Raw genomic sequence first — 23,555 nt, forward strand, 5'->3', positions numbered from 1 at the left:
AATCAGAACACCCGCCATCTGGGACCGAGCACCCCAAAGGCAGCTTCAAGGAGTTCCCTGGCATGGCACTTCTTCAAACAATGTGCTGACGACAAGACCCGAGTGGTTTGCACGCTGTGCCATCAGAGCCTGAAGCGAGGCATTAACGTTCTGAACCTTAGCACAACCTGCATGACCAGGCACCTGTATGCAAAGCATGAACTGCAGTGTAGTAAACACCTTAAAAACAAGGAAGTCACTCAGGCTCCCCCTGCTACCTCTTCTGCTGCTGCCGCCTCGGCCTCTTCTGCTGCTGCCGCCGCCTCGGCCTCTTCCTCCGCCTCTGGAGGGACGTTGGCACTTGCCGCCCAGCAAACATGGGATGTACCAACACCACCACCTGCGTCACCAAGCATCTCAACGATGTCACATGGCAGCGTTCAGCTCTCCATCTCACAAACATTTGAGAGAAAGCGTAAATTCCCACCTAGCCACCCTCGATCCCTAGCCCTGAATGCCAGCATTTCTAAACTGCTGGCCTATGAAATGCTGTCATTTAGGCTGGTGGACACAGACAGCTTCAAACAGCTCATGTCGCTTGCTGTCCCACAGTATGTTGTTCCCAGCCGGCACTACTTCTCCAAGAGAGCCATGCCTTCCCTGCACAACCAAGTATCCGATGAAATCAAGTGTGCACTGCGCAACGCCATCTGTGGCAAGGTCCACCTAACCACAGATACGTGGACCAGTAAGCACGGCCAGGGACGCTATATCTCCCTAACTGCACACTGGGTAAATGTAGTGGCGGCTGGGCCCCAGGCGGAGAGCTGTTTGGCGCACGTCCTTCCGCCGCCAAGGATCGCAGGGCAACATTCTTTGCCTCCTGTCTCCTCCTCCTCCTACTCAGCTTCCTCCTCTTCTTCCACCTGCTCATCCAGTCAGCCACACACCTTCACCACCAACTTCAGCACAGCCCGGGGTAAACGTCAGCAGGCCGTTCTGAAACTCATATGTTTGGGGGACAGGCCCCACACCGCACAGGAGTTGTGGGGGGGGTATAGAACAACAGACCGACGAGTGGTTGCTGCCGGTGAGCCTCAAGCCCGGCCTGGTGGTGTGCGATAATGGGCGAAATCTCGTTGCAGGTCTGGGACTAGCCGGTTTGACGCACATCCCTTGCCTGGCGCATGTGCTGAATTTGGTGGTGCAGAAGTTCATTCACAACTACCCTGACATGTCAGAGCTGCTGCATAAAGTGCAGGCCGTCTGTTCGCGCTTCCGGCATTCACACCCTGCCGCTGCTCGCCTGTCTGCGCTACAGCGTAACTTCGGCCTTCCCGCTCACCGCCTCATATGCGACGTGCCCACCAGGTGGAACTCCACCTTGCACATGCTGGACAGACTGTGCGAGCAGCAGCAGGCCATAGTGGAGTTTCAGCTGCAGCACGCACGGGTCAGTCGCACTGCGGATCAGCCCCACTTCACCACCAATGACTGGGCCTCCATGTGAGACCTGTGTGCCCTGTTGCGCTGTTTCGAGTACTCCACCAACATGGCCAGTGGCGATGACGCCGTTATCAGCGTTACAATACCACTTCTATGTCTCCTTGAGAAAACACTTAGGGCGATGATGGAAGAGGAGGTTGCCCAGGAGGAAGAGGGGTCATTTTTAGCACTTTCAGGCCAGTCTCTTCGAAGTGACTCAGAGGGAGGTTTTTTGCAACAGCAGAGGCCAGGTACAAATGTGGCCAGACAGGGCCCACTACTGGAGGACGAGGATGAGGTGGAGGATGAGGATGAAGCAGGTTCACAGCGGGCTGGCACCCAACGCAGCTCGGGCCCATCACTGGTGCGTGGCTGGGGGGGAAACACAGGACGATGACGATACGCCTCCCACAGAGGACAGCTTGTCCTTACCTCTGGGCAGCCTGGCACACATGAGCGACTACATGCTGCAGTGCCTGCGCAACGACAGCAGAGTTGCCCACATTTTAACGTGTGCGGACTACTGGGTTGCCACTCTGCTGGATCCCCGGTACAAAGACCATGTGCCCACCTTACTTCCTACACTGGAGCGTGATAGGAAGATGCACGAGTACAAGCGCACGTTGGTAGACGCGCTACTGAGAGCATTCCCAAATGTCACAGGGGAACCAGTGGAAGCCCAAGGCGAAGGCAGAGGAGGAGCAAGAGGTCGCCAACGCAGCTGTGTCACGGCCAGCTCCTCTGAGGGCAGGGTTAGCATGGCAGAGATGTGGAAAAGTTTTGTCACCACGCCACAGCTAACTGCACCACCACCTGATACGGAACGTGTTAGCAGGAGGCAACATTTCAATAACATGGTGGAACAGTACCTGTGCACACCCCTCCACGTACTGACTGATGGTTCGGCCCCATTCAACTTCTGGGTCTCCAAATTGTCCACGTGGCCAGAGCTAGCCTTTTATGCCTTGGAGGTGCAGGCCTGTTCGGCAGCCAGCGTTTTGTCTGAACGTGTATTCAGCACGGCAGAGGGCGTCATTACAGACAAACGCAGCCGCCTGTCTACAGCCAATTTGGACAAGCTGACGTTCATAAAAATGAACCAGGCATGGATCCCACAGGACCTGTCCATCCCTTGTGCAGATTAAACATTAACTACCTCCCCTTAACAATATATTATTGTACTCCAGGGCACTTCCTCATTCAATCCTATTTTTATTTTCATTTTACCATTATATTGCAGGGCAACCCAAAGTTGAATGAACCTCTCCTCTGTCTGGGTGCCGGGGCCTAAATATGTGACAGTGGCCTGTTCCAGTGGTGGGTGACGTGAAGCCTGATTCTCTGCTATAACATGAAGACTGATTCTCTGCTGACATGAAGCCAGATTCTCTGTTACGGGACCTCTCTCCTCTGCCTGGATGCCTGGGCCTAAATATGTGACAGTGGCCTGTTCCAGTGGTGGGTGACGTGAAGCCTGATTCTCTGCTATGACATGAAGACTGATTCTCTGCTGACGTGAAGCCAGATTCTCTGCTATGGGACCTCTGTCCAATTGATATTTGGTTAATTTTTATTTTTATTCATTTCCCTATCCACATTTGTTTGCAGGGGATTTACCTACATGTTGCTGCCTTTTGCAGCCCTCTAGCTCTTTCCCGGGCTGTTTTACAGCCTTTTTAGTGCCGAAAAGTTTGGGTCCCCATTGACTTCAATGGGGTTCGGGACGAAGGTCGGGTTCGGATCCCGAACCCAAACATTTCCGGGAAGTTCGGCCGAACTTCTCGAACCCGAACATCCAGGTGTTGGCTCAACTCTACCCATCAACCCTTCTGCCGAAGGTCTCTACAGAACCAGAAAAGGTTCTCAGATTATATGGTGTTGCGTGACCCTCTATGCCAAACATCTCAAAGAATTTGGGCTTAACCAGGGATCTGTTACTCTGTTCATCTATTATGGCATACATCCTAGCGGCTTTCTCAGGATGACTCTTTGGGTATATCTTGACTAGGCATATCTTGGCACAGCATTTGTGGTTCTTGCCTTCTCCACAGACTTCTGTACATGAAGAGACATTATCTTTGGAGCATCACCTTGTTGCTCCCCGCCATGATTTGAGACGAGAGTGGAGGTAGGCGGCTTCTGTGGGTTGTCTGGAAGTGGAGTACGATGCATGGCTGTAACATTTCTGTCGCTACCGCATTCTGTGCACTTGATGACCACTTTACAGTCTTTAGCAAGATGGCTATAAGAAGCACAGCAAATGTAGTATATGCCAAGTTTCCGGAGAATCTCCCTGCACTCTTGTAAAGTCCTTGACCTAAGCCCACGACATTTCTTAAGAGGGTGAGGCTTCTTGTGAATAGGACACTGACGATTAGGGTCTTTATCTCTGTCATCCACAATGCCCTGATCAGTAGGTGAGGTTGCGAAGGGTGAGATGTCGGTCCTTTTAACAGATATTGCTCTATTTAAGTCTCTAAGTTTAGCTGCTGTATTATCATACCTTTGACGGTGAGGATGAAGCAGGCAGGTTGGGTTCACTGAAGCTGGGATCGTTTCTCATCCAGGCTTGATCACTAATGAACCTGCAGAAGTATGAGAATGGAGGAAAGGATACATTAGTCTCCTTTTGTATCTTGAGCCCTGTTGTGCCCATTTCTCTTGTAGGCTGTGTGGACACCACTGGGTTGACACCATGGGCGGTGTCCAGAAAGCTTAGTCCAGGTAGACGTGGGTCAGTCTTTGTCAACTCTAGCTCCATGAGGAGGTCACTTAAATCTTGGAGCTTGCGGTAGTCTTTGTTCCCTATTTTGGAAAGTTTTGCAGTCTCTTGAATAGAGCGCTTTCTATGGCTTCAGAGCTACCATAGGCTTGCTCAAGTCTTGCCCATGCAGCGACAAGACCTGCATCTGGGTGGTCAACATGTACTGTTCTGAGTCTTTTTTAACATGACCTGCAGATTCTGGTTCCAGCCACTTTTATGAGCAAATCAAGTTTTTCCTTAGCAGCAAGGTTGAGATTGGCAATAGTAGCCTTGAAGGTTGATCTCCAGGCCCTGTAGCTCTGGACAGTCATCAAACCTTGAGCGGCTAGTGTTAATGAGCTCACGGAATACCATGTATCTGGCAGTCATTAATGTCTGGTCTCTCTGACTCCTTGGTGTCAAAGTAACTTGTGGAACCCCTTAGGTGTGAAAGTTCTGAGGTTTACCAGGATAAAACGATGTTGCATGAGCGTTAACTGTGGTGTAGTCTCGAAGGCTTGTGCTGGCTTTGGTTTGAGCTGCGGCTTATCACCGTAATTCACCTTGTTGACATGAGTTGATCCGGTTTTCTGCATAGATGTACTTGTGTTGTAGACTTGAAAAGGCTCAGACAGAGCTGAGAGGTCTCTGCGTTGGGAGTCAGAACAGTGTTAGTAGGAGGTACAGGAGATGACTCTATCTTTGCAGATGTTATGCTTCAGAACATATTCACTGGTACATTCAGCTGGATCTTCCAGTTCTGCTGGGATAAGGCAGTCTGAATTAGTACTTTGACCCACTGCTTGTTCAAGGACTTTCAGCCTTGCTAGGGAAGCTGCTTTCTCCCTTTCCATTTGCAGAATCTGTATTTGTGAATCTGCCTCTGCTTGGAGAGCCTTGCTTTGAGCTTCCATCTTGGCTTGATGAGCTGCCATCTCTGCTTGTTAAGCTGTCGTTTGAGCTTCCATCTCTGCTTTCAGGTAAAGGAGCTTTGCCCTTTTTCTTTTTGTTTTGATTCTGCATCAGCGTTGGGCCTCTAACTTGTCGCTTAATGTCTATCTTCTGGAACAAGAGTATCTGGAAGAAAGTACAGTGCACTTGGTTGTGGTGGATCTGTGAGATCTGGTCTCCTGCAGTTGAGTATTGCAAAGTTCTGCCTTAAACTTGGCAATTTGCACTGTGAGATCCCTTTGGTTCAGTGCATTAGTCCTGGTCAGTTCTGCTGAAGAATCCTCTTAGAGTCCTGCAAGAAGGCTAAGTATTTTGCAGACAGCTGCTGGTAGCGTACATACACAGCAAGTAGGTGATTTTATAGAGTCTCTTATTTCAGCTGGTTTATTGGTGACAAAACTGACATGCAGTGTGAGGTTCTGTCCCAGAGGTCTGACAAATTACTGGAGAACTCATCTCTAGTGGCTGGATAGTTTTCTGAGTTTGTGTTGGTTTTACTGTACGTTTCAGTATTACTCTGTTCGGTAATATTTGCAGAATTTGCTCCCTGTACGTCTGCGGGTTCAGAGGCATGATGTATCTGCGTTGGTTCAGTCATAAATAAGCGTTTAGAGCCTAGTCTAGTCGTTTTTTTATTTTTTTTATTTTTTTTACTGTTTTGAAAAAAATGCTACTGTCTCTTTAAGAAAACAGCGGCTTAGACAGGTGAGGTAACACAGTGCAATGTAGAGAAACTGTTTTCAACATTCACTTGAAGTGCAGTAAGCTTGTTTGACCACGTGCTTTCACAAGATGGCGGATGGTACTGAGCTTGATTTGCAGATTAGGCACACACATACACAGCAGGCTGTAGGAATTCTATGCATCTTTTGACTATTCTGACTCCGATTGTTGTAATAGCGATTTTTATCCCTAGTGAGACCTATGCCTGGCCTGTATAAGCAGATATAATCACTGGAGCAATCCTTTTATCAGATAGCTTGAACTCGCCAACACTGAGTTTCAGTGTAAGTTGCTTTATTCTGTACGCCAGATAACAGAGTACAGCAGAACAGAGGGATTCCGGTGTTGTGCGGTCAAATGATGCTTTCATAAGCGTACATGTGTACCTGTACATATGCTGGAGCAGAATGAAGATAGAGGAAGTGAAGTACACAGAAGAATGGGTGGAGCAAGGAAATGATCAGATATTGCGAACAAGAAAAACAAGTGCAATACCAAATATTGCCACTAGATGGGAGCATATACCAAATAGAATATCATAAGAATTAAACTATATAGATTTAACTGCGTCGCAGCACACCTTTGTATGTTGTGTGGACCAGGGGCGTTGCTAGGGTCTCAAAAGATCCGGGGTCCAAGCACCAATGCATATGGCCCAATTCGCTAAGTTGAACAACCGCATTCTCCCCCCCCCTTGCAAACACTAGCACTGAAGAAATTTTGCAACATGCCGGTCCACAGGGGAGAACACGTGAGGTTCACGGTGGGCCGAAGGGTACAATAGTTCATCGGGTACTCACGGTTAGTAGATGCCTCCCTGGGCCAGTAGTGCAGTGAAGGGGAGAACAGCACTAGATTCTCTGGGGCACACTCTATTACAGGGGACACCGGCCAGATGGTGATCGAGGTGCCCTTGATGGTGGTTGGATTTTCTGGGTGCTTGTGCGGCTGGGCCCCTGAATTAAGGTAGTCGTGACGCCAGCACCTTGGTGGTGCAGAATGATGAGTGGTTGTAGTATGGAGATAGAAAAATGAGGCAGGGTTTGAATCCAACTCAGGACATTTCTGTAACGGGGATCTTGACAGCAATTTACATCCAGTTATAAAAGTCTCTTATGAACATGTAGGTTGGGTGTGGCAAATCCCAGTAACAGGCTGTATATGTGGCTATATCCCAGGCTACCATAGGAAGTTGTGTACTCGCTGATATTCAGCTCTTTGCCTTTCTCCAATCTCAGTAAAGGTGGTTCAAGTCCCTATCTTCTACACAAGTGATGTAACAGATGGCCTATCTGTCCTTAAAGTAACAGTGAGGCTGCCGGAAGCTAATAAACCTTCACCTTATTACAAAGACGCCTAAAGCCTAGAATAATGGCTATTATCCTTCCTTTGTCTTTCCACAATAAACTTAGTAAAATCCACTTGACACTCTGGAAGAGTAGACTGTAGAATACAGACTTCACCTCTGCCTATTTTCCTGGCTTGACACTGAGACCATGAATTGGCTCCTCTGGACCGTGGAGCCCAAGAGAGCTGAGAGGAGGGGGTCTGCTCCTTACTCAATCTCCTCCTGCTTCCACACGCTAACTCCAACCAACTTCACTAGGCCTGAACTGTTGTGTGTGTGTGTGTGTGTATAGATATTTACTGTGGTGCTATCCCCATCTAGTGGTGTAATGCACCTAACAGCCTGGTAACAGGGATTCTACATAAGAATGAAATACAGCATGATATAACATATGACATAAGCTTTTGCAGTGCCCACAAACGAGTGGGACGCTGCCATTTTGCTGTACTTGCTATACAGCAGCACATACTCTCACATCCAGGTGACGTCTCCTCTCGTGTAGATCTTCTGTCATCTTCTCCATTCGGTCAGGACACTTCTCTCAGCCACCTCGTCTCTGCAGTGTGATGCACAGACATCTTAGCTTACTTACTTTTCTGTGCCCCAAAATACTATCCTGAAGAAAAATGAGTGCCCCCCCATAATTTCAGTACTCCTCATAGTCCCACCAATAGTAATTCCCTTCTAGAATGTCCTCATTAGTAATACTGCCCCTACAGTGTACCCGAACTAATAATTCTCCACAAGAGTGCCTCCATTAGAAGAGCCCTCCAGTATTAATAATGCCTTCTACAGACCCCTCAGTAGTAAGGCCCCCATAGTGCTCTTAGTAGAAATAATGCAGATCCCTCCTATAGAGCCCCCAGTAGTAACTCCTAATGTGCCCCCAGTATTTATACTGCCCTTACTGTTTATAATGCTCACCCTGAAGAGCCCCCAATATTTATAATGCTGCCTGCAGTGCCCCCTGTAGTTGTATTTCTCCGTTTAGTGTCCTCAGAAATTATAATTCCTCAGCCATACAGTCCCATGTAAATAACACTATTTCCCTCCCTCCGCCATAGTCCCATATAAATACCATCACACTCTCCAGCCCCCTCCAAAATACAGTCCCATGTAATTAACATCACACCATCTCTCCTGCCCCTTTCAACATGCAGTCCCATGTAAATAACATCACCTCAATATTCAGTCCATATAAATAACATCACTCCCTCCCACAGCTGCCTTCAACATGCAGTCCCATATAAATAACATTACCCCTCAACATACAGTTTATGTACACAGTTCATCACCCTACCCCAGCCACTTCCAAATTTCAGTCCCATGTAAATAACTTCCCTCCCTTCAACATACAGTCTTAGTTAAGGGTACTTTTACACTAGCATTTTACTTTTCCAGTATTGAGTTCCGTCCTAGGGGCTCAATACCGGAAAAAGCTGATCAGTTTTATCCTAATACATTCTGAATGGAAAACAATCCGCATGCTGCAGTATTTTCTCCGTCCAAAATTCCGGAACACTTGCAGGAATACCAGATCCAGCATTATTTTACATTGAAATGCATTAATGCCTGATCAGGTCCTAAGTGTTCTGGAATAAACTGATTCAGTTTTGTGAGAGATAAATACCGGATCCGTTTTTTCCGGATGACAACCGGAGAGATGGATCCGGTATTGCAATACATTTGTGAGACTGATATTATTTTTTATTTTTTTTGCTATTGCATTTAGAACTAATCACATGACCTGTGAGGTCATCACAGGTCCTTCAGCTGTTGCAGTGCATTAGATTCCATTGTATTGCTGTCCTGAGGAAGGTAATAGTTATATCTAACACGCAGGCAGGACATTGGGGGGCCTGGGACAAAACATTAGGGGCCCAGGCCCCGAATGTTTTGACCTAGCAACGCCCCTGGTGTGGACAGAGGAAGGGGTCCAGAGGTCATTTTAGTGATTAAAGCAAGTTTAATTTATTTGGGTCTGATGGGAAACATTATGTTCATCGACAAACTGGGGAAAGACTGAATCCAAAGTGTGTAAAGAAGTCAGTGAAAGGTGGAGGAGGAGGAGGAGGAAGTGTCATGGTTTGGGTCCATTCACACGTTTGTTGTGTATTGCGGATCTGCAATACACCCGACCGACACCCCCGTAGAACTGCCTATTGTCTGCAGTTGCAGACAAGACTAGGACACGTTCTATTTTTTTTATTTTTTTGCGGAGCCGCCGCCCAGGAGTTTGGAGCCGCGCTCCGGAAATGCTGAGAGCACATATTTTGCTCTCCACATCCATTCCTAACCCGTTTGAAAATGAATGGGTGCGTAACGGATGCGGAGGTGTGAATGGACCCTTTGCGGAATGTTTTCTGCAGCAGGAGTTGGACCTCTCATACAGCTACATGGCAGAGTGAATGCAAGTGTGTATCGGAACCTTCAACACATGGTTCCTTCCTTGCATTCATCACTCATCCAGCAATTTTCAAGCATGTATCCCTTGAGAAAGCGACCAAAACAAGTGTCAGGATTCAGGACTGCTTTGGTCTGTATACTTTACTGCATTATCTCCTATATGTATTGATCCATTTTGTGGCACTGTGCACTTTATTTATGGCTGAGGTTTACTGACACCCTTAGCCTATGGGAGCAACTGTTATTTAGATGTATCATGAATGGTAGTCCTGTGGGTATTTTTCCTGTGAATGTAATGCTGCTAATATAGATGTGCTTCCATTTTAAAACAATTAGTTCAATAAAATTGTTACCTTTTGTCATACAATTGCTGTCCTGTTTAGTTTTGGGTGTATTATTGATGCTTTAACGGACAGCGTTATACCGTGTTTTGTTTTTTTTTTGCTGTGTTTTGGGTCAATTTTCATGCAGGACAATGCCCCTGTGACACAGCAAAACGGGTGAAGCTGTTACTTAAAACTGAAACCTATGAAATGGCCAGCCTAGAGTCCTGATCTAAACCCAATAGAAAACCTCTGGAAAATCCTTGGTGACAAAGTTATGGTCAAGAAACCCGCAACAGTTGCAGAACTGAGACTGGAAGAAGAGTGGACCAAAATCACACCAGAGCAGTGTGAGAGACTAGTGATGTCCTGTGGCCGCAGATGTGCTAAAGTCATTCAAAGCAAGGGCCTGTACACTTCTACTGATTGGTGACTGGTGTAACCTTCAGAAAATTTAGTTAGAATCTTTATCTGTGCTACAGTCATTGCTGTTCTCTAATTATGATCATCAGGTTTTTTGAAAAATAAAAGTTTTATGTTGATATACTTTGGTTATTTTGGAAAACACTATTCTAATGGCATGGTGTACCCCTTTTACAAGAAATCCTTCAAATGATCAATGTAGATTGCATTATTTCTGAAAAAATCAAGTGTTCACAAATTGTTCTGTAATTTTGATCGCCATTGTATACTACATTTTGATTTGCGTGCATTTCTTACATTTTTCAGATCCAGGTGCTGAATATTTAAGGGGCAACCTTTTGAACAGGTTTTTTTTTTTTCTGTTGACTTGATTCCCTTAGGCCTATCACACGAGCGTGACGGATTGGCTCAGGGTGCGTTCAGTGAAACTCGCACCATTTTGCAAGTTCAGTCTGTTTTGTCTGCGATTGCGTTAATTTTAATTTTTTTCCGTGCGCGTGCAATGCGTTTTAATGCGTTTTTAATGTGCGTGATAAAAAAAACTTAACAACATCTCTTAGCAACCATCAGTAAAAAAATTCATTGCATCCTCACTTCCAGATGCAATGCGTTTTTTTTCCACTGAATCCCCGTTCACTTCTTTGGGGCCAGGGCTGTGTGGAAAACACAGAATAGAACAAGCTGCGTTTTTCACGCAACGCAGATCAGATGCGTGAGGGAAAATTAAAGCTCATGTACACACACATTGCAATGAATGGGTCAGGATTCAGTGCGGGTGCTATGGTTTCATGTCACGCATTGCACCCGCGCGGAAAACTAGCTCATGTGAAAGGGGCTTTAAAGTTCTGTACCATAGTTCTAAATTATGGTAACTTGCAAAAACTGTTAAGTCATGTCCACCTTGAAAGACTACTGCTGTTTTTGGTAGCGTGTATAAAACTAATTGTACCAGTAGTCATTACATTACCTCCTGCAGTTTCCACAGTCTTCACATAGACACATTCTCAAGAACACATGATGCTGAGCTTCACAATACATTTATTAATGTGGCTTATCATATCTTGGTTTTCAAAAAAATTTCCATTTAGATGTGGACTATGCAAAATACTACACGGAGAATGAGTATCCTGTGACAAAAATTCTTCAAGATCCTGTCTTCTTGGAGGTCCGTATAATTAACAGAACAGATCCAAGCCTGGTCCTAATGTTGGATGACTGTTGGGCCACTTCCACTCCAGATCCCACGCAACAAGTCCAGTGGCCTATACTTATAAATGGGTAAGGTTAGAAAATGGTTTCATATATGAATAGTAACCCAACAGTTAAATTATTAAATTTTTTAAATAAATGATTTCAGATGTGCCCTTCGTGGAGACAACTATATGACTGGGCTACTCCAAATTGGAGTTCCCTCACAGTCGGTACCGTACCCAACACACTATCGGCGTTTTGTTATAAGCACCTTCACATTTGTGGATCCAAATGACCAACATTCTCTTGGCGGACTGGTAAAGCTGCTATAATCTTTATTGCATAAGTCTGACTAGTGGTATTAAGTTGACAAATGCTGTGAACAATCACTGTGGAAGAGCATGGTGAAAACTTGGTTTAAAAGTGTTAAAAGCAACATAGGTAGGACCATATTTGATGGCCCAACATGTACAGTAGGGCTAAGAATGAACTTAGTGGTAATGGAGTGTTATTATACAAATAGAGTATTGAGTAATTATGTAGCAGTTTACTGGGTTCCCTGATGCCCACAACATGCACTAAGCGACTGCCATGAGTTCTGGTATATGGTTTTGTCTACATGTAAGCAATGCTGTGGTCTATGCATAGTTTCCATTATCATACAGACTTTAACATTTTACTCTACTCCAGGTGTACATTCACTGCAGTGCTGTTGTATGTGGCCCATCTGCTACAGAATCCTGCAGTACTTTCTGTGATCAAAGAAAAAGTAAGGTCTTTGTTTAATAGTCTCTGTTTATCGACTGGCCAAGCTTAATAGATCTCAATGTTATCTACCTACAGAGCGAGACATCAAGAAAAGTGGTGAGAAGATCACTGTAAGCAAAGGTCCTGTTAACTTCATTGACTTGGAAATGCCATCACACATGAGAAATGACCTGTCTCTTAGCACTCAAGGTACAACTTTGTTACCTAACCTGTTAATGTGCTAGAGGATTCTTGTATGTATCCTTAATAGACTGATGTATTATGTTTTTGGGGAATAAGAGCTATAGTCATCTATAGAGCTGCCACGCCCATGATTCCTAACCAGTTATATATGGTATATAAATTCCAGCTGGGGACATGTGGGATTACAACACGCAAAATGAGACATCTGAACCAGACTTTGTTGGTGCTGAAAAGGAAGACCCTATGGATGGGGGTTTAATTGGCATGGGCAAGAATTTTCCCAGGAGAGTCAAAGGTAATGGTGGCAATGCATGGATTCTTGTTTCCTGACCTTGGATGTGTGCTGTTTTACGTATTATATGTATAAAATGATATATAATTTTCGTTAATTTTTTTCTATAATTAATTTTTTTCAGGTTTTGATCCAGATTCATCCACCCTGATGTGGCTCAGAGCAGCAGCTGTAGGAGGAGGGTTCCTTGCTGTAATCGTTGCATTACTTGGTCTCCGGCGGTGTCATAGGAGTCGGACCCCTACCATGTACTCTGTAAGAATATGAATAAAATAATATCCAACATAGATTTGACTCATATTCTGCATTAAAGGGAATCTCGTGTCATTTTCACCAGTAGAACAGCATTGCCCCACAGCAAATTGCAAACATTCTGAACATACATACTAGATCAGCTTGTGGGGTTTGTTCCAAGTCACGGCATTATATCCATTACATCAGAAGTTATAGCTGTTAGAAATCAGGATGGCAGAGAATGCAGCTGAAAGTAAAAAACAGGTTTATGGTCCATTCACACGTCCGTAGAATGGGTCCGGATTCGGACTAATAAATTTTTAATGGGGCCGTAAGAGATGCAGACAGCAGTGTGCTGTCTGCATCCGCATTTCTGGTGTGCGGCTCCCGAAAAAAAATAGACCATGCCCTATTCTTGTCCGCAATAACTGACAAGGATAGGCATTTCTATAGGGGTGCTGGCCTGGTGTATTGAGGATCCGCAATACACAACGGACGTGTGAATGGACCCTTAACTGATTTCACTCCTGACTTGATTTCTAACAATCTATATCTTCAGAGGTAATGGATCCACTTTAGCTAGGTGCTGACTTGAGGGAACTTAAAGTGGCCCTGGGAAAAACAAACAAAGTAGTGCCATGTTGTAGGTGGAGACAACACAAGTAGTAGAGGCTATTAGTAGGGCACTCCCCAGCAGAACAAGTACCACAGTACAGCACTAAATCCCTTGGAAGCTGCCCTTCTGTCTTCCTCAACCTTCTCCAGTTGCCTCTAAGATACAGAGCAAGGGGCTGAGGAAGTGAGACATGGACCACATCACGAAGCTAGCCCTGCCTTCACCATTCTGCCTAGTCTTTCAGCACTACCAAACATACAGGATAATGAATCACTACATATCTATTACATCCAGCAATGTGTCCTCTGATGTAAATATTCTTTATATACACTCACCTAAAGAATTATTAGGAACACCTGTTCTATTTCTCATTAATGCAATTATCTAGTCAACCAATCACATGGCAGTTGCTTCAATGCATTTAGGAATGTGGTCCTGGTCAAGACAATCTCCTGAACTCCAAACTGAATGTCAGAATGGGAAAGAAAGGTGATTTAAGCAATTTTGAGCGTGGCATGGTTGTTGGTGCCAGACTGGCCGGTCTGAGTATTTCACAATCTGCTCAGTTACTGGGATTTTCACGCACAACAATTTCTAGGGTTTACAAAGAATGGTGTGAAAAGGGAAAAACATCCAGTATGCGGCAGTCCTGTGGGCAAAAATGCCTTGTGGATGCTAGAGGTCAGAGGAGAATGGGCCGACTGATTCAAGCTGATAGAAGAGCAACGTTGACTGAAATAACCACTTGTTACAACCGAGGTATGCAGCAAAGCATTTGTGAAGCCACAACACGCACAACCTTGAGGCGGATAGGCTACAACAGCAGAAGACCCCACCGGGTACCACTCATCTCCACTACAAATAGGAAAAAGAGGTTACAATTTGCACGAGCTCACCAAAATTGGACTGTTGAAGACTGGAAAAATGTTGCCTGCTCTGATGAGTCTCGATTTCTGTTGAGACATTCAAATGGTAGAGTCCGATTTTGGCGTAAACAGAATGAGAACATGTATCCATCCTCTGATGGCTACTTCCAGCAGGATAATGCACCATGTCACAAAGCTCGAATCATTTCAAATTGGTTTCTTGAACATGACAATGAGTTCACTGTACTAAAATGGCCCCCACAGTCACCAGATCTCAACCCAATAGAGCATCTTTGGGATGTGGTGGAACGGGAGCTTCGTGCCCTGGATGTGCATCCCTCAAATCTCAATCAACTGCAACATGCTATCCTATCAACATGGGCCAACGTTTCTAAAGAATGCTATCAGCACCTTGTTGAATCAATGCCACATAGAATTAAGGCAGTTCTGAAGACAAAAGGGGGTCCAACACCGTATTAGTATGGTGTTCCTAATAATTCTTTAGGTGAGTGTATGTTTTGTTTTTTTGTTTTTTTTGTCATCTCTTGCCAGGATGACTTTTTTTTTCAGCTTTGTCTCATCTCTGGAGCTTACCACACACAAATCTTGGATTCCTCATCTTCCCATCTTCCCTACCTTAACGCACACTCCCCATCCTGCCACCCCAATACTGTGCTTGGTGTGACACCAAATACTATACTGCAGACAAAATAGTGCCCTGGTAGTAATAACCTCCTGCAGGTGACCCAGTAATAATGCACCTATAGTGCCTCAGCAATAATTATTCCCCCTATAGTGGCCCCAGTACTGTGCTCCCCAAGTGGTGCAGGGCCATAGGATGCAGAGACAGCTGATTGTAGTGGTGAAGCAAGGAGCCATCCTTTCACCATTCAGCATTGCTGTCTGTGCTCTACACTGCTGGCCTGTGTAGGAGCAGCGGGAAGGCTGAGGGTTAGCCTGTGCTGCTGCTACTCAGCCCAGCAGTGTGATATGTATCCTGTACCATCGGAGTAACTTAGTATTTTTTACTTCCTGTGAAGGGGCACATATCTGGCCATAACTATACTGTGGTGGCATAAAGAGGAATAATTACTATGTGTGGGCATTAAGAGTACTGGGTAGGATTGGGTGCATAGTTATGGTATGGATGGAGTTACAGGCGTGGCCTAGTAGGAAAAAATAGCCACGCGTGCCACACATGGTCCCTCTTTGTGCTTTTCAGAAGATGGGCGGTATGGTTAAATGTGTGCAATCAATTGCATACATTAACTCCAGGTGCCTGTTTTAAAATGCAAGTGGGCGCCATCTTTAAAGAGGCTGTCACCCAGTTCAAGCCTACCCTACCAGGCATATAGCCTGGTAGGGCTGATGATAGACAAACCATACCTTTTTTATTTCTCGTGTATGGCCGAATAAGCAACTTATAAAAATATGCAAATGAGGAAGTTGAGCACTCAGAAGTGGGCTTATGCCTTCCGAGCATTGCTTCTGCAACGCCCCCCCCCCCCCCCCCGTTCCTTGCTAATGCTGGCCTTCTGCACCTAATCATGCCCCCATGTCCTTTGACAGAGCTAGACCTACCAGTCTAGTGCTGATATCCCACACCTGCGCACTCTCATCCGTGCCAGCGCTTGCTCACTGGATCTTTTCCTTCCCGGCTTCTGTGTATGCCCAGTGCGCACGTGCCATCATTGAAGAGTGTGCAGGTGGGGGATATCGCCGCTGTCAAAGGACATGGGGGTGAGATTAGGTGCAGAAGTCTGGCATTTGCAAGTAACAGGCGTCGCAGAAGCGGTGCTCGGAAGGCATAAGTGCTTGAATTCCTAATTTGCTAATTTTTTTTAAGTTGCTTTTTCAGCCATACCGGACCTACTACATGAGAAATAAAGGTATGGTTTTTGTCTGTCATCAGCCCTACCAGGCTCTATGTCTGGTAGGGTAGGCTTGAACCGGGTGACGGAGCCTCTTTAGGCCTCTTTCACACGGGCGTTGCGGAAAAATGTGCGGGTGCGTTGCGGGAACACCCGCGATTTTTCCGCACGAGTGCAAAACATTGTAATGCGTTTTGCACTCGCGTGAGAAAAATCATGAGTGTTTGGTACCCAAACCCGAACTTCTTCACAGAAGTTCGGGCTTGGGATCGGTGTTTTGTGGATTGTATTTTGTATTTTGTGGATTCACCATGGTAAAAGATCATGGGACGTACCATGTGATGACCGGAGTGATGTCATCCCAGGTCCTTGAACTATAGTTAATGCTCACCACAGGTCCTATACAGTAAAAGAGACAGACGGAGATGCCGGGCTACGCAAGCAAGTGGAATAAGGTGAGTTAAATTATTTTTAATTTTTTTTAACCCCTCCAGCGCTGTTTTTACTATGCATTCTGTATTCAGAATGCTATTTTACCTTATAACCATGTTATAATGGAAAATAATAATGATCGGGTCTCCATCCCGATCGTCTCCTAGCAACCGTGCGTGAAAATCGCACCGCATCCGCACTTGCTTGCGATTTTCACGCAACCCCATTCATTTCTATGGGGCCTGCGTTACGTGAAAAACGCACAAAGAGGAGCATGCTGCGATTTTCACGCAACGCAAAAGTGATGCGTGAAAATCACCGCTCGTGTGCACAGCCCCATAGAAATGAATGGGTCGGTATTCAGTGCGGGTGCAATGCGTTCACCTCCCGCATCGCATCCGTGCGGAATACTCGCTCGTGTGAAAGGGGCCTTAAAGTCTCAATGTTAACACACAAATACACCGCTGGAACCCGCGAGTCAAATACAGCACCAGAACCAAGTTCACTAAATACAGCACCAGAACCATGCTCTTGACACAAATTTACCACAGCAAGCAGAAAACATCCTGCTGGCTGTCACCCTGCCAACTCCACCTGGGCAAGGTCATCTGCTATAATGGGTGCAACATTGTGGCTGCCCTGAGCCTGGGGGGAAATAACACATGCTTCCTGGATGGTGTACATCATTAAAGGTACTTTCACACTAGCGTTTTTGTTTTCTGGTATTGAGTTTCCGTCACAAGCTCAATACTGGAAAAAAAAAACTGATCAGTTTTATTCTAATGCATTCTGAATGGAGAGCATTCCATTTAGGATGCATCAGTTCAGTCCCTCTTAATGTTTTTTTGGACAGAGAAAATACTGTAGCATGTTGCAGTCTTCTCTCCGGCCAAAAATACTGATCACTTGCCGGAATGCTGGATCCGGCATTAATTTACATTGAAATGTATTAGTGCCGGATCCTGCATAAGTGTTCCAACAAAAAGGATCTGTCTTTCCGGTCTGTGCATGAAAAATTAATACTGTATCTGTTTTTCCAGATGACACTGGAGAGATGGATCCGGTATTTCAATGCGTTTGTCAGACTGATCAGTTTGCGTCTGGATTGCTGGTTCCAGTGACGAACTGCCTGCCAGAATCCTCTGCCGCAAGTGTGAAAGTACTCTAACCTGGTTGTGCAATAAAAAAAAAATACACTGGCTTCCTGCCGGAGGGGGTGGGGATTAGTGAGTCAGTCTAGCTTATCCCCTGCTAGGGGACAGATGTGCAGGGCACGTCTCTGCTGGATGTGCCCATGCCAGCCAGAGCACTCTCAACTCTGCTGGCCATAGAGGCTCAAGCTTCAAGCCTCCAGAGCCAGGAGGAAAATTCCCTGGCCCAATCTAGAGACAGACCATACAAAGAGAAGGGCAGCATACAGTTAGCCTGTTAGTACAGCGGAGCAAGGGAGAAACAGCTCTAGTAGAGATGCGTTTGCCTGCCAAGTGTAATGGTAAAGCGTGCTGGGACCAAGATCAAACTTGAAGACCGTTTCTGATGAACGTTCATGCAAAGTAAAATTGCTGTTCAACTTTATTTAAGGTCTGGACTAGAGTTGAGCGGACACCTGGATGTTTGGGTTCGGCCGAACTTGGAAAAAAAGTTCGTGTTCGGGACCCGAACTTGACCCCAAACCCCATTGAAGTCAATGGGGACCAGAACTTTTGGGCACTAAAATGGCTCTAAAATAGTCCTGGAAAGGGCTAGAGGGCTGCAAAAGGCATCAAAATGTGCTTAAGAGCATGACAACTGTTCTGCAAACAAATGTGGATAGGGAAATGACCTAAAATAACATAAAATACAGAAAAATTTAAAATAACAATCTGGATCTAGGAGTAGGAGGTTGAGGAAGCGGTGGATGCGGCGGTGTAGGTGGAAGCGGCGGTGAAGGAGGAATAGGTAGCCAACACTGATTTGTGTTATTTTTTATTTTTAAATTGGGGTATCCCCCAAAATATTGGGACATATAACAAAATAAAACAAAGAATAAGTGCACTTGAGTACAAGAATGGATGGTTGAGGCTGGTATAAATGTCTATTCTGCACAAGGTACGGACAAGTCCTGTGGGATCCATGCCTGGTTCCTTTTAATAAACGTAAGCTTGTCCACATTGGCTGCGGCCTGTAATAATGCTCTCTGTCGTACTAAACACACGTTCACACTATACACTGGCTGCAGGGCAGGTCAGCACCTCCAAGGCTGACAAAGCTTTTCCACATTTTGGCTATGCTAACCCTGCCTTCTCAGGTGCTGGTGATGCCCCAGCTGCGTTGGTGACCTCTTCCTCCTCCTCTGCCTTCGCCTTGTGCTTCCACTGTGCCCCCACTGTCAGGGGCTATCATCAGCATGCGCTTGTAGTCGCGCATCTTCCGATCAGTAACAGATGTTTTCACTAAATTTAGTTCCCTGTCAGCAATGCAGAGCAGGGGTTCATTCACGGCAAAGGGGGGTTCATGTCACCCAGCAATAGAACCAGGGCTGTGGAGTCGGTAGATAAATGTTCCGACTCCTCAGTTTTATGTACTTCCGATTCCGACTCCCCGACTTCGACTCCTCTGTATTAATATGCAAATGTATTTTATACATTCCTTGAGGGAAAGAAACGCAACCTACCACAGGACTACTGGCTGGGAAGCCAACAGTCTACTGTATTGCACAGTTTAAGCAAAAGACAAACACAATGAAAACAAAGTTTTTTTTTTTTGTTTTTTTGTTTTTTTTAATTAATCAAGTGGCTGGATAGTAGCAGCAGGCATAAACATCAGGAACAGGATCTTTACCAGTTCAAAAATACAAACCACATTATCTGGTTTTTTTAGAATAAAAACAAAGCTTATCTATAATGAACCAAAAACAAAATCTGTAAAACCTAGAAATGGTTTATATTAATCTTGAAATGTAGTTATAGGCTTAGCAAATGCAAATCAATTCAATGTAGAGTTCTAAGGAAGAGAATTGCCTCTGCCAGATCCTCTTTCATAGAGGCTCTTAAGTCAGACTTTATTTTTTTACCCAACACTATGGAAAGTATAAGTATTGCAGCTCCTAATTGTGCGTTGCGTGCCATATAGTGAAGCACATGAAAAGCATGCTTCTTCACGGTCACTTAACGTGTTCGTTTTGCGGTTACGTGAGGCACTGCATGCATTGGTCTTTATTCTTACAGTAGAGAAGTCATTAATTATAACTTTTTGTGAATTGGGACATTTAAACTTGCTTTTTTTTTTTTATTCCAATCTAAATTTAGTAGAAGTCAGAGTCGGTGCATTGTTTGCCGACTCCGACTCCAGGTACCCAAAATTTCCCCCAACTCCGACGACTCGACTCCGACTCCACAGCCCTGAATAGAACAGAGGATTTTGAGAGATTTAGGTCCCTGTCAGCAATGCAGAGCAGGGGTTCATTCATGGTAAAAGGGGGTTCATGTCACCCAGCAATACAACAGAGCATTTTGAGAGATTTAGGCCCCTGTCACCCAGGCACAGCAGGAGTTCATTCACGGCAAAAGGGGGTTCATGTCACCAGGCAATAGAACAGAGGATTTTGAGAGATTTAGGCCCCTGTCACCCAGGCACAGCAGGGGTTCATTCACGGCAAAAGGGGGTTCATGTCACCCAGCAATAAAACAGACGATTTTGAGAGATTTAGGCCCCTGTCACCCAGGCACAGCAGGGGTTCATTCACGGCAAAAGGGGGTTCTTGTCACCCAGCAATAGAACAGACGATTTTGAGAGATTTAGGCCCCTGTCAGCAATGCAGAGCAGGGGTTCATTCACGGCAAAAGGGGGTTGTTGTTACCCAACAATAGAACAGAGGATTTTGAGAGATTTAGGCCCCTGTCACCCAGGCACAGCAGGGGTTCATTCACGGCAAAAGGGGGATCATGTCACCCAGCAATAGAACAGAGGATTTTGAGAGATTTAGGCCCCTGTCACCCAGGCACAGCAGGGGTTCATTCATGGTAAAAGGGGGTTCATGTCACCCAGCAATACAACAGAGGATTTTGAGAGATTTAGGCCCCTGTCACCCAGGCACAGCAGGGGTTTGTATACGTCAAAAATGGTAAAATGTCACCTGACAATTGAAAATAAGAATTTTTTCAATTTAGGGCACTAAAATTGGCACTTTTTATTTGAATTAAAATGACTCTAAAATAGTCCTTGAAAAGGCTAGAGGGATGTAAAAGGCAGTAAAATGTGCTTAAGAGCATGGCAACTGCTCTGCAAACAAATGTGGATAGAGAAATAAAATGAAATAAAATAACTAAAAATTACAAATTATTAACCTGCAACTCAGAGAAGGAGGTGGATATGGAGTCGGAGGTTGAGGAGGCAGTGAATGTGGTATTGTAGGTGGAGGCTGCAATGGAGGAGGAGGAGGTAGCCAACAATTTTTTTTTTTTTTTTTTTTTTTTTTTTTTTTTTTTTTTGTGTGCAGTTAGGGAGATATAGCGTCCCTGGCTGTGCTTACTGGTCCACGTATCTGTGGTTAGGTGGACCTTGCCACAGATGGCGTTGCGCATTGCACACTTGATTTTATCCGCTACTTGGTTGTGCAGGGAGGGCAGGGCTCTCCTGCAGAAGTAGTGGCGGCTGGGAACGACGTACTGTGGGACAGCAAGCGACATGAGCTGTTTGAAGCTGTCCGTCTCCACCAGCCTGAATGACAGCATTTTAAAGGCTAGCAGTTTAGAAATGCTGGCATTCAGGGCCAGGGATCGAGGGTGGCTAGGTGGGAATTTGCGCTTTCTCTCAAAGGTTTGTGAGATGGAGAGCTGAACGCTTCCGTGTGACATGGTGGAGATGCTTGGTGACGGAGGTGGTGTTGTTGGTGGCACATCCTCTGTTTGCTGGGTGGCAGGTGCCAACATTCCTCCAGAGGCGGAGGAAGAGGCCGAGGCAGCAGCAGAAAAGGAAGCAGGAGGGGCCTGAGCCCTTTCTTGGTTTTGAAGGTGGTATCGATATAGTCAACAATTGGATTCAATATATCAATGATATATTGTTCATATGTTAGGGCACCATGGAAGATCTCAATAAATTTATGAGTATATTAAACAACAATACATCTAATATCAAGCTCTCCTTTAAAGCGGGATGCGAAATCGATTTTTTAGATATAAAGATCAAAGCAGACGATGAAGAAAAATTGCTGACCGAGACTTAAAGAAAAACAACTGCTGTAAATTCTCTTCTGCATGCCAACTCCGCGCATCCAAGATCAACAATTGACGTAATTCCGAAAGGTCAGTTCATACGACTTAAAAGAATATGTTCTAGTGAAACGAACTACCTCGAGCAATCCGAAAAATAAAAAAATCGGTTTAAAGAAAGAGGGTACAGCAACAGGCAGATAAAAAAGGGTATCCAATTAGCGAAAACACGCAAAAGGGAAAAATTACTATGCCCAAATGAGGGGAATAAGACAGAAAAAACTACATCCACCATGAACCAGGACATCAGGTTCATCACTAATTAAAACAACCAGTGGAAAAACCTATATGAGATCTTAAATAGGCATTGGAGTATTCTCAAGAAAAACCACAATTGACTGCCAGGTGTTCTAAGAATCTAAAAGATTTACTAGTTCGCAGCCATTATGTACCTGGGGCAAAAACGGATTGTCAAACAGTGATCAAAGGATGTTACCCTTGTGGCGCATGCAAGGCATGCGCCAACATTGATAGGTCCACCCAGTTCACAGATTCTGACAAAAGTAAACTCTATGAGATTAGAGAATATATCTCCTGCATGACGGAGGTACTGGTTAATACCACTCGGCCCCTATAAACATACCTCCAACCCACCTCTAACCATCTGCCTCCCTCAGCTCTCCCTACCCCAATAAAGACACTGACACTGCTTTATTGGATTAATTTTGGCCACAGCAGCCTATTTATTACAAACATACATAAAATATTATATCAAATATTATAACACTGTAACCTCATAAATGCCAACAAAAACACATGTCCCTTTTTTCCGAAGGGGGAGGTCCTTGAAGCCCTAAACCCAAAACTGTGAGCCAACTTACCCCCAGCCGTTGACCACTAGCTCGGAGGCACCCCTGATGGCTCACCCTGACAGTTCCGCCACATCCACCCAACAATCCTGGGAGTCCAGCCCCACCTGTAGGGCCCTCCCATCCTCATTACCATCAAATCACACCGACTCCAAGGACCTCCCACCGCCACAAACGCACAGGCTTGACTTCCCTCAAGCCCGTGCGTCCCTCCACACCTGTACCGCAATCTCCATGCCCTCCTGTATCGCCAAGCTCCACATATCCAAACCCAGGGCATTTAGGTGCACCCCGTCACTCCGCCAAAATCCCCCAACACCTCCTTCTAAATCCCCCATTCCTCACCATAAACCTCCCAATAGCCCTATTAACCTTCACCCGGGCCTTGTTCAAACTCTCCACCGACCGAGCTCCTCGCCAGACCGACCGCGGCACAATATCGGACCATACCGTGATCATTCCCGGATACAACACCCATAACTTTAACAAATCCGATTTAACGTCTCTCACCAACTCCCTAAAGGGCCGAGCTCCCAAATCATTCCCTCCTACATGCAGCACCAACACATCAGGTGCCCTGTCTTGCCTGACAAATCTATTGAACTCCGGAAGAACCCCACTCCACATCATCTCCCTCCTGCCAATCCACCTTACCACCGCCAC

General features: G+C 45.5%; 1 protein-coding gene across 1 annotated transcript in view; it reads left to right on the forward strand.

The window, feature by feature from the left end:
* Positions 1-22,037, forward strand: part of LOC121005388 (zona pellucida sperm-binding protein 4-like) — a 46,475-nt gene extending 24,438 nt beyond the window's left edge. The window contains exons 8-14 of the mRNA XM_040438153.1: positions 11,470-11,659; positions 11,739-11,889; positions 12,263-12,341; positions 12,416-12,529; positions 12,690-12,818; positions 12,940-13,070; positions 21,888-22,037. Coding sequence (XP_040294087.1) covers positions 11,470-11,659; positions 11,739-11,889; positions 12,263-12,341; positions 12,416-12,529; positions 12,690-12,818; positions 12,940-13,070; positions 21,888-22,037 — 944 coding nt within the window. The remainder of the gene's footprint in view (positions 1-11,469; positions 11,660-11,738; positions 11,890-12,262; positions 12,342-12,415; positions 12,530-12,689; positions 12,819-12,939; positions 13,071-21,887) is intronic.
* Positions 22,038-23,555: the final 1,518 nt, after the last annotated feature.

This window comes from Bufo bufo, chromosome 1 (genome assembly GCF_905171765.1).
Source record: "Bufo bufo chromosome 1, aBufBuf1.1, whole genome shotgun sequence".
NCBI lineage: Eukaryota > Metazoa > Chordata > Amphibia > Anura > Bufonidae > Bufo > Bufo bufo.